We start from the raw sequence: 12,119 nt of genomic DNA, 5'->3' as shown, positions 1-12,119 counted from the left end.
AATGGTGGATGCATTGGTGATCATTTTCCAACAGTCTCTTGACTCTGGATCAGTTCCTATGGACTGGAGGGTAGCTAATGTAACAACACTTTTTTAAAAAGGAGGGAGAGAGAAAACTGGTAATTATAGACTGGTTAGCCTGACATCAGTAGTGGGGAAAATGTTGGAATCAATTATTAAAGATGAAATAACAACGCATTTGGAAAGCAGTGACAGGATCGGTCCAAGTCAACATGGATTTATGAAAGGGAAATCATGCTTGACAAATCTTCTGGAATTTTTTGAAGATGTAACTAGTAGAGTGGACAAGGGAGAACCAGTGGATGTGGTGCATTTGGACTTTCAAAACGCTTTTGACAAGGTCCCACGCAAGAGATTGGTGTGCAAAATTAAAGCACATGGTATTGGTGGATAGAGAATTGGTTGGCAGACAGGAGAGTTAGGATAAACGGATCCTTTTCAGAATGGCAGGCAGTAACTAATGGTGCCGCAGGGCTCCGTGCTGGGACCTCAGCTATTTACAAATATACATTACTGATTTGGATGAATGAATTGAGTGTAATATCTCCAAGTTTCCAGATGACACTAAACTAGGTGGCGCTGTGAGGAGGAAGCTAAGAGGCTGCAGGGTGACTTGCACAGGTTAGGTGAGTGGGCAAATGCATGGCTGATGCAGTATAATGTGGATAAATGTGAGGTTATCCACTTTGGGGGCAAAAACACAAAGGCAGAATATTATCTGAATGGCGGCAGATTAGGAAAAGGGGAGGTGCAATGAGACCTGGGTGTCATGGTACATCAGTCATTGAAATTTGGCATGCAGGTACAGCAGGTGGTGAAGAAGGCAAATGGTATGTTGGCCTTCATAGCTAGGGGTTTTGAGTATAGGAGCAGGGAGGTCTTACTGCAGTTGTACAGGGCCTTGGTGAGGCCTCGTCTGAAATATTGTGTTCAGTTTTGGTCTCCTAATCTGAGGAAGGACGTTCTTGCTATTGAGGGAGTGCAGCGAAGGTTCACCAGACTGATTCCAGGGATGGCTGGACTTTCATATGAGGAGAGACTGGATCGACTGGGCCTTTATTTACTGGAGTTTAGAAGGATGAGAGGGGATCTCATAGAAACATATAAAATTCTGACGGGACTGGACAGGTTAGATGCAGGCAGAATGTTCCCGATGTTGGAGAAGTCCAGAACCAGGGGACACAGTCCAAAGGATAAGGGGTAAGCCATTTAGGACCTCGATGAGGAGAAACTTCTTCACTCAGAGAGTTGTCAACCTGTGGAATTACCTACCGCAGAGAGTTGTTGATGCCAGTTCATTGGATATATTCAAGAGGGAGTTAGATATGGCCCTTATGGCTAAAGGGATCAAGAGGTATGGAGAGAAAGCAGGAAAGGGATACTGAGGTGAATGATCAGCCATGATCTTATTGAATGGTGGTGCAGGCTCGAAGGGCCGAATGGCCTACTCCTGCACCTATTTTCTATGTTAGACTTAATTCCAACTCTTTCCTAGCTGGCCTCCCATATTCTACCCTACGTAAACTAGAGGTGTTCCAAAACTCGGCTGCCCGTGTCTTAACTCGCACCAAATCCTGCTCGCCCATCACCCCTGTGCTCGCTGACCTTCATTGGCTTCCAGTTAAGCAACATCTCAATTTCAAAATTCTTATCCTTATTTTCAAATCACTCAATGGCCTTGTATGATTTCATTCAGCCCCGCTGTGCAGCGAAGTTCCTGATTCCAGCGTGGCATTTGTGGGCAACGTCATCTGTATCTTGGTCTGTCTGCAGATTCAGGGTTTCACTTTCATTGATGGAGATCCAGGCAACCAAACAACTTCTGTGCTTAAATGATACCCAGACCTCCCTACAGTGCGCTAATGTTTTCCCTCTTTATCCTCACAGCTGCAGCTAACTGGTCACAGACTGACATTATCTTTGAAGTGCTCGATAACATGAAAGAGAAGCGTTTTGAGCCCCGGGATCCTGATGATGGTACGTGAGGAGTAGAGTAAGCAATGGTAATTCATCCTGGGGTAGAACCGGAATTATTCAATCATTTTTTTTAATGTAAACATGTTCAATAATTCCATCGGTTTGTTTTTGTTATCATCTGGTTTGTTCCAGATTTGCTGACGGATTGAGCTGTGCAGCAACATATTACAGTTTAGCAGCACTTTAGGCAAGGTTTATCCAGTTAGCTAACATTAAATGATTTTTATCCTTCATGCTCTTCCTGTACCCGTGTATTTTTCTAGGACAAATTGTATAAGGAGTGCTGCTGAAGTACCAGCTTGGTAGCATTGTCACCTGTGAGTAAGCAGGTTGTGGGTTCAGTCTCACCAGGAAATTGGCCTTTAAATACAGTACTGAGGGTATGCTGCATTAACATCTTTTGGATGTGTTGCCATTAGGCCTGTCCAGCACTCCTCGCTCTACTAACATCACTAACAATAAAAGATTAACTGATCTTGTTTTCTTTCTCTGCAGTGAACTTCTTTACCAGCGCTATGAGGCTGGTAAGTATTTATCTCATTCTGACACATTTACACTTGCATACATGAAGCAGTGGTTTTTTCCTCCTTCCATCGTTGGTGGTTGGCTGGTTCGTGTAACTGCTGCCAGTGTCCGGTCTTGGAGAAAGAAAATACTATAGGGTTGTCTCTTAACTAATAACTGGAGGGTGGTGCTATTTGAGCAGTGGGGGAAAAACTAATTATCTCACCAACACTGGCTGTAGTGACTGCGTGCTCAACCTTTCAAACACTCTTCCGACTTGATGCAACCTGATTAAAGCGGATCTGAAGTTTTTCTATAATTGAAGCTAAATGTGATTCGAGATTTGCAGAAGCTCGATTTAAACTATCTTTTGATTTCTTGTACAAAATAGTTACTAATAAATCCCATGGGGAAATGAGGGGAAATTTCTTTACTCGGGTTGTTAGAATATGGAACTAGAGGAAGTGGTTGGGGCAAATAGCTTGGATGTTTTCAAAATGAAGCAAGACGAGTACATGAGAGTAAAGGGAATGGAAAGATATGCTGAAAGGCTGAGATGGGGTAGATGGAATGTGGAGTATAAACATCAGCACAGACTAGTTGGACCAAATGGCCTGTTTCTGTGTTGTATATTCCATGTAATACTCTTTCCCCTCCACCCCCACTCTCACCCCACAAAATAGTCTGAATAATCAACAGTAGCCTTCCTGCATTTGTGCAGATTTATTCAGGTGTGTGGTTATCATTGAATTGCACTTCAAGTGATTGAGGAGAAGTATCCAAGTGTAATAGCTGGCCCAAGTGTTGCAGAGTATGGAATTTGAGAAGAATGGTGGGTTGTTAGTGCATTCATGGTATACAAGTCTCCGACACTTAGAGACAACCCTGATTATTGGAACCAACCAAAGAGATACAGAAACCTGTGACGAGTTTAGGTAAGGGTTGCAGAGATCATTTCAGTTTACTTGAGTTACAAAGCGGCTGAGGAAGCTAAATCTATTCAGTAGGAAAAAGATGATTTAAACAGCAAAATGAAGGAAGTTGTTGATGTGGATGAAAGTTCGTGCAAACCTGGAAAGTGTGGTGGAGGCAGACGATCACGGTTTTCTAAAGGGAATTGGATAAGTACCTGAAAAAAAACATTTGCAGAGCTATGGGGAAAAGGCGGGGGAATGGGACTAGCTGAGCTCGACGGGCCGAATTACTGACTTCTGTGCTATAAGCATTCTATGGGGTGAAGTTTCAGCCGCCCGCTAGAACGGCGCACATCGGAGAGGCCCGCCTAATTTATAGAACAAAAATTGCGCCGAATACTTAGCTCGCGATTCTCCAATATCTGTAGGCCCAATTCCACCTCGGCTCGGCACAGCAGGAGCTGCTGGGGGCGGAGCTACAGCCCTGCAACGAAAACAGTGCCGGCAGCTGCGCGCGTGCGCAGTAGCAGCCGGCGTCCTGTCTCTGGGGCGACGACCCTATCACAGGCCGAATGGACGTCACCCCTATCCCCGGGCCGAGTGGCCTGCGCATCTTACCTCGGCGGCGGGGCCCGCCCGCCCGGCCTCTCGCTGGGGTGAGCCCCGCCCGCAGAGTCATCGACAGCCCGGCATCGGCTGCGTGCGGGGCCCGCCCAAAGTCCTCGGCAGCAGAGTCGGTGGCAGCGGCAGCAGCCCATCCATCATCACCTTCTCCCCTCCCCCATCATCTTCCCTCACCCCCCCCCCCCCCCAATCATCATCTCTCTTCTCTCCTCTACACCCCCCCCCCCCATCAGCTTCTCTCCTCTCTTTCCCCCACCCCCACCCCAATCATCATCTCTCTTCCCCCCCCCCCCCCCAATCATCATCTCTCTTCTCTCCCCCCCCCTCCCACCCCAATCATCATCTCTCTTCTCTCCCCCCCCCCCCCACCCCAATCATCATCTCTCCTCTACACACCCCCCATCAGCTTCTCTCCTCTCTTCCCCCCACCCCCCCCAATCATCTTCTCTCCCCCCCCCCCCCCCATCATCTTGTCTTTCCTCCCCCCCATCATCTTCTCTCCCTTCCCTTCCCCCTCCCCCATATCATCTTCTCTCCTCCCCCACCCCCATATCATCTTCTCTCCTCCCCCACCCCCATATCATCATCTCTCCTCCCCCACCCCCATATCATCATCTCTCCTCCCCCACCCCCATATCATCATCATCTCCTCCCCCACCCCCATATCATCATCTCTCCTCCCCCACCCCCATATCATCATCTCTCCTCCCCCACCCCCATATCATCATCTCTCCTCCCCCACCCCCATATCATCTTCTCTCCTCCCCCCCCCCCCCCATCATCTTCTCTCCCTTCCCTTCCCCCTCCCCATATCATCTTCTCTCCTCCCCCACCCCCATATCATCTTCTCTCTTCCCCCCCCCCCCCATCATCTTCTCTCCCTTCCCTTCCCCCTCCCCATATCATCTTCTCTCCTCCCCCACCCCCATATCATCATCTCTCCTCCCCCACCCCCATATCATCATCTCTCCTCCCCCACCCCCATATCATCTTCTCTCTTCCCCCCCCCCCATCATCTTCTCTCCCTTTCCTTCCCCCCCACCCCCATATCATCATCTCTCCCTTACCCCCCCCCCAATCATCTTCTCTCCCTTCCCTTCTCCCCTCCCCCCCAATCATCATCTCTCCCTTCCCTCCCCCCCCAATCATCATCTCTCCCTTCCCTTCCCCCCCACCCCCATATCATCTTCTCTCCCTCCCCCCCCCCCCCCAATCATCTTCTCTCCCTCTTCCCCCACCACCCCATCATCTCTTCCCCTCTCCTCCCTGGTGCTGCAGTAGGCGAGTAGAAATTTTTTTTTTAATTTATTGTGATTTTTAATTTTTTAATTTATTTGGATTGATTTATTGGTTTGTTATTGATAATGGCTCTTTATTTGTGTTTGTTAACCCCCCCACCCCCCCATTCCCTACGCCTGATTTTCTAAGTGTAGGCAAGGTTTTTTTGAGCGTACGAAAATCTACACTTACTCCATTCTAAGTTAGTTTGGAGTAAGTTTTCGCTGCCTAAACTTGCAAAACAGGCGTAAGTGGCCGGACATGCCCCCTTTTGAAAAAATAATCTGTTCTGTTCTAGCTCACTAGAACTGGAGCAAACTAAAGGCCGAGAATTGCAATTTCTAAGATACTCCATTCTAAACTAGTTGTTCCAAAAAAATAGGAGCAACGCGAGCCGAAACTTGACCCCTATGATTCTATGAATAGGAGAACTGAGGGGCTCATTCTAAAATCGAGAAATATTTTGTTTGGAGGTGACCTCTGGAACACTGCCACCTGGTGGCAGTGCGTACTGGTTTAGCTAATGTACTTAAAGGTAAATTGGATCAATTTCTATGCAGATACATAGAATATGCGGCACAGAAACGGGCCATTGGGCCCAACCCGTCCATGCAGGCGTTTATGCTCCACTCGTGCCTCCTCCCGTCTTTCCTCATCTAACTGTCAACATAACCCTCTCTTCGCATCTCCCTCATGCTTGCCTACTCTCCCTTTAAATGCATCTATAATATTCACTTCAACCACTCCTTGTGATGGCGAGTTCCACATTCTCACCACTCTCTGGGTAAAGAAGTTTCTCCTGAATTCCCTATTGGATTTCTTGGTGACTATCTTATATTGATGGCCCCTAGTAAAGGGCCAGTGGAGTTGGAACTAATTGGAGGATGGGGAGATTGGGCAGTAAGTTGGACAGATTTTGTCAGATTTGAAAATGCAACAAATAGGATGATCATTGTGTGTAAGCTACTTTTTTAAGTTCCTTAATTCTACAGTCAGTAGATTTAAATGCTGCAAAGTCTGACTCATTCAAATTAACAAAAATGATTTGTCTTGTTTCCCTCCTGCAGTGTTTGGAATTGAAAGACCTTGAATTGGCTTACAGATTACACAAGATTCTTGAAACTGGAAACAACTGGACATTATTGGGCGATTCCTATCAGCAAAGTATTTATTAGTAAGAGCGTTTGACACATATTCACCTGATATTAAGAGCTTGTAAACCTGATAATCTGATACTTGGACCGCGGGCTTATGATGATGATGATTGACCAAGTAAGCCCATCACTGGAACCTGGGATTCGCCCCACCCCCCCCGCCCGCCCTTTAGCTCCAAGTAACCCCTGCAAACCAGTGCCGTAATGGTATGGGTGATCTTGGTTCTACCGCCAGTGTCAAGATGTATCTTTTTCACTCAAGGATGTGGCTGTCATCAATCCCTAGCTTCCCTGGAAATGTGATGGGACAACTGAATGTTTGTTAGGCCACTTCAGTGTCAGCCAAATTTGTGTGGGACTGAAGAGACACCTGGGTCAAACTGGGTAAGGCCGGCAGGTTTCCTTCCAGTTGGATTTTTACACTTTTTTTTAAACTGAATTCAAATTCTGAAACTGCCCATGTGGGATTTGGAACCCTATATATTTCTCAGAGAAAGAAAGACATGCTTATATACAGCGCCTTTCACGACCACCAGACATCTCAAAGCACTTTACAGCCAATGAAATACTTTTGGAGTGTAGTCACTGTTGTAATGTGGGAAATGCGGCGGCTAATTTGTGCACAGCTGTGTGATAATGACCAGATAATCTGTTTTAGTGATGTTGTTTGAGGGATAAATATTGGCCAGGACACTGGGAATAACTCCCCTGCTCTTCTTCGAAATAGTGCCATGGGATCTTTTACGTCCACCTGAGGGAGCAGACGAGCTTCAGTTTGCCGTCTCATCCGAAAGACAGCACCTCCGACAGTGCAGCACTAGAGTGTCGGCCTAGATTTATGTCTGAGTGTGCTACCCACTGAGCCACAGCTGACGCTCTGGTTTTATTAGTCAAGCCCTCTGGATTATTAGTCCAGTGATAGAACCCCTCCACAACCTTACCTGGTGTATCTGTGCAATTGGGGTGCGCAGTTTAAAATAAAAATTAAACTAGCAGAATGTAATTGAAGAACTGGTCCTTGAGTTTGAATCTAATTGAAGGTGTTTTTTACCAATTGAATGGAGAAGATTCTGAAGAAGCGGATGCCTAAATACCTTGTTTTATGTTGGGAAGTGAGATTGGAGCGAGGTAATTTTGAATCTCCGAGGGGGATGATTAGTGTGGGAATTGATTTAAATTGTGATGTTGTGCAGAGAATTGCTGTGAAACTTCTTGACAATACAACAGCTGAATCTTGAGTGAAATTGGTTGACTGTAAAACAACAGCTTGCATTTAAATAGCGCCTTTAACATAAAATGCCCCATGGTGCTTTGCAGCAGCGTTATCAAACACAATTCTGACATTGAAGCCACAGAAGGAAAAATTGGCACCAGTGAGCAAAAGTTTGGTCAAAGTAAATTAGTTCTAAGGAGCGTCTTAAAGGCGGAGAGAGGGGTAGGGAATTTCAGAACTGAAGGCCTAGACTACTGAAGGCACGGCCGCCAGTGGTAGAGCGAAGCAAATCGGGGCTGCGCACGAGGCCAGAATTGGAGGAGTGCAGAGAAAAGGAAAGGATTTTAGGTGTCAGAAGAAACCCCTTCAAGGCTAATTTAATTTCAGAGTCAAATTTCAAATTAGGATCCAAAGGTTTCACATTGAGAGAGTGCTCACAGTCATTTGTGAATTTTGTTAATTGTTAATTTGGAGAAATGTAAAAGTTTAGTTGCACCAAGTGCACAGGCAGAATTGAAGCTCTTTTGTTTGCATTGGAGTTTGGCGCTCAAATGTTCTATTTTCTTGCAGCTGTGTGTTAACGCTCCTGTGACATGTCTTGGGTTATTTTACTACATCAAATGCGCTATATAAATGCAAGCTGTTGTTGGTGGTAATAAACCTTAGTGAGCATTAATATCCTGATTAGTTTCTGTCTTTCATTCTCAGTGGGAGGTTCTTTAATGTCTTGTGCATGATGGAGAGCATTGACGTGGTTCTCAAGTGGTACAAAGCCCTCATTCCGTCGGTAGGTTTATTTTACAGCGTTCTTAATAAAGTTAAAATAACAATTCCCAGTCGATAGCCAGCTGAAGTACTGATTTTGTGTTCTGAAGATAAAGCAGAAATTTTGTGTTATTTTTTAAACATGAATTGAAACCAGAAAGTGATACGAACATATGTCTAATTGATCTGCACCTGAAAGAGAAACAGTAGGTTAGTGCTTTCAGCAGGATTTTTCATCAGGGTCGTCCACGTGCTCGGGGAACGCAAAGGTCATTGGGGTTGAAACTGGACAAGGGGAGCAAGATTGGGGTTAAGGGGAGATAAGCCTGGTGGAACCGGAATGAGCCAGCAGAGATAGTTCTGTTTATAAAGAGGTGATCTTATCAAAACTTATAAGATTATGAGGGGGCTTGACAAGGTGGATGCAGAGAGGATGTTTCCACTGATGGGGGAGACTAGAACTAGAAGGCATAATCTTAGAATAAGGGGCTGCCCATTTAAAACTGAGATAAGGAGAAATTTCTTCTCTCAGAGGGCTGTAAATCTCTGGAATTCGCTGCCCCAGAGAGCTGTGCAAGCTGGGTCATTGAATAAATTTAAGACAGTGGTAGACAGTTTCTTAACCAATAAGGGAATCAAGGGTTATGGAGAGTGGGCCTGAATCCATGATCGGATCAGCCATGATTGTATTAAATGGCGGAGCAGGCTCGAGGGGCCGTATGGCCCACTCCTATTTCTTATGTTCTTATAAACTTCTGAGAGGGGATAGAAACAGGCAGTTTAAGGATAAAGAACATGGGGGGGGAGGGGAGGGGAGGGGTAAAATGTTATGACTTGGGTGTTCAGTAGTGAAGGTCCAAAGGAGATAGGTAGAGGAGCCATAACAGCACCTATTTTGTTAGAGGCCATCATTTATCTTTCTAGTTCTAGAAGAGGATATACACCTTTTCTGAAGCTGCTTGACCCATGTATTTCCAGTGTTTTGTGCTTTTTTTAAAAAAAAAATGAGTGTTGCACTTAATGGAACAACAAGAAACATTTAATTGGCGAAAATACTAAAGTGCCAACATGTTTACAGCTGTACTATCCCAATGTGCAAGGTATGAAGGATCTGCTGCAGGCATTGGACACTGAAAACCAATTTCAGCTGATTCCACACATCTGGAAAGGTTAGTGCAGCCTGTTTGACCATTGGAGGAATTGAGAAAAATTGAAATTTCCCAACTCTTAAGTGAAGGGTGAGGTCTTTGTATTTTGTTTGTCTTTCACACAGACATTAAGCAACTTGGTCACAGTAACAAGCAGGATCTTGTGGAGGAGGTGCTTAAACTGATGAGTCGGGACAAACACAGTCCGGAGGTAATTAATGTTCTTCAGGTCAACATTGTTATTTGTGGGTTTAACTTTGTTGAATTGTGTAGCAATAATATAATGTAAGTTAATAGGCAGAAGTATAAATGAATGTCCCATTATATAGGTAGAGCAGAATACTGCAACAATACATTGACCGATGAACTTCAATATAAATAAGTATTGCATACAATGGGAAAAAGTAGATGACCTGCATTTATTGGCCATCCCTAGTTGCCCTAAGAAGATGTTGGTGGGCTGCCTTCTTGAACCGCTGCAGTCCTTGTGGGGCTGGTGCTCCCGCAGCGGAAGGAAATTCCGTGGTTTTGGCCCGGCGACAATGAAACCGAGGGTGAAGTTGAACTATATTGGGGATATCAGTAGACTTGGCTTTTAGCATGTCCAGTCACTACAGGGCAGCAATCAACTAAGCAATTGTGTTGCGAAACCTTTTAGCCAAAACCGTAGAGTGCAACACAAAGGACATCTTGCTAAAACTGTACAGTACTCTGGTCAGACTGCACCTTGACTATCTTGTCCAGTTTTGCCCACCAAGACATAAGGGGCTGGATTCAAACCCCAGAGACAGTGCAGAGAAGAGCATCAGACAACTGATTTTATGGGGAAGACCGGACAAACTTTGACTATTCACCTTTTAAAGGAGATAGACAGGGCCCCTTGTAGAGGTATTTCATATAGTAAACCATATAGAAGTCAATCCACATTATTACTTCAAACTAAACCATGGCACTGGATTATGGGATACAAACTGGCAATGGACAAATTTAGGAACAACAACTTGCATTCATATATCCCCTTTAACAAAAAAACATCCTAAAGTGCATCACAAGTGCAAGGAAAAATGGACTTCAAACCAATAAGGCAAGATTAAGAGAGGCGACTAGACCCTTATTCTGAGGAGGATCTTCAAGGAGGAGAGCGGATGAGGGATTTGGAGAAGGAGGGCATTCTAGAGTATGGGACCGAATGCACTGAAGGTATGGATGCCAGTGGTAGAGTGGAAAATGCAGAGGGTTTGGAAAGGACTGAGTTGGAACAATGGAGACTTTGGTGACGTGTGTAGAACAGGGTTCGAAGGACAAGGCTATGGGGGTACAGTGGGGTAGGGGGTTGCGGGGAGGGTTGGAATTTTAAATTTGATTCTTGAACTAGAATCCCATGTTGGTCAGCAAGGGCAGAGCTGAGGTGGTGATATTACAATTGTGGTTGTAGATTCTTCTCTAATGGAACAGATACAGGATCAAAGGTTCAGCTCTGGTTCCAACAAGATGCTGTGATTGCAAACAATTTGATTCAGCCTAAGACGGTGACAAAGGAAAGGGGGTGGAGTTCATTGTAAAGGTGTGGAGTTTGTCCAGAGCCAACGAACATGACTTCAGTCCTCGCACAGTATGAGGAATAGGCTTTCAGGCGGAGTACAAGCCACAAATTCATTCTGGATGGATGAGCTTAGATAGGTCGAATGGATTTCCTTATCCGTATTTATCTTGAGACCAAATTTAAGTGCACGATTATTATAGTTCAATAGCTGAGGCAAGATTAAGATAACCAACTGTAATGCCTAAAGGTTGTATCAACTATGACCAAGATAAAATGAGAGTCTTGATGAAGACTAACAATGGTGGAACATAAGGCTTGGTTTCTGACTGGGACACCTGGGAGCAGAATGGCGTGGAATTTACACAAGGAACAAGTAATTGGGATGAAAATGAGGAGGAAATAGACATCAATATTAGGAAGGGATGAGTCCAGTTCCATAGCAGACCCAAGAGTCAAGTGAAAGAACAGAACAGTGTAATTATATTTAGTAATGTTACCTGCATCGGCTCAGGTAGGACATTCCGGCCTGGAATAAACCTCCTGGCTTGGAAGGTTGTTTGTCCCGATATCAAGTCGTGGATGAGCTAAAACCTTCTTCAATTTAACAGTGGGAAGAGTAAAGGCATCTCCTTCGGATCCTGCCAAAAGCTCTGCAAGTGTATCCCAATTCCATCATCCCCAGGACGGAAGGGAGATGAGGTTTCCATTATTTCTTCTCTTGGAGGGTCATGAATCTTTGGAATTCTCTACCCCAGAAAGCTGTGGAAGCTGAGTCATTGAATATATTTACAGCTGAGATAGACCAATTCTTGAGCTATAGGGGAGTCGAGGGTTATGGGGAATAGGCAGGAAAGTGGAGTTGAGGCCAGGATCAGATCAGTCATGATCTTATTGAATGTCGGAACAGGCTCGAGGGGCCTTATGGACTACTTCTGCTATTTTTTATGTTCTTGTATATTGAGGTACTTTATTCGTTTG

At 45.1% G+C, this 12,119-nt stretch overlaps 1 protein-coding gene across 4 annotated transcripts in view; it reads left to right on the top strand.

The window, feature by feature from the left end:
- Window positions 1–12,119, top strand: part of ptcd3 (pentatricopeptide repeat domain 3) — a 56,581-nt gene that overhangs the window by 38,826 nt on the left and 5,636 nt on the right. For all 4 annotated transcript variants that reach the window (XM_070866859.1, XM_070866861.1, XM_070866860.1 and 1 more), the window contains exons 15-20: window positions 1,909–1,998; window positions 2,494–2,522; window positions 6,386–6,492; window positions 8,394–8,472; window positions 9,529–9,619; window positions 9,724–9,809. In XM_070866859.1, the coding sequence (XP_070722960.1) occupies window positions 1,909–1,998; window positions 2,494–2,522; window positions 6,386–6,492; window positions 8,394–8,472; window positions 9,529–9,619; window positions 9,724–9,809 (482 nt within the window). The remainder of the gene's footprint in view (window positions 1–1,908; window positions 1,999–2,493; window positions 2,523–6,385; window positions 6,493–8,393; window positions 8,473–9,528; window positions 9,620–9,723; window positions 9,810–12,119) is intronic.

The sequence above is a fragment of the Pristiophorus japonicus genome, chromosome 2, assembly GCF_044704955.1.
Source record: "Pristiophorus japonicus isolate sPriJap1 chromosome 2, sPriJap1.hap1, whole genome shotgun sequence".
NCBI lineage: Eukaryota > Metazoa > Chordata > Chondrichthyes > Pristiophoridae > Pristiophorus > Pristiophorus japonicus.
This window is presented reverse-complemented; position numbering and strand designations above follow the sequence as displayed.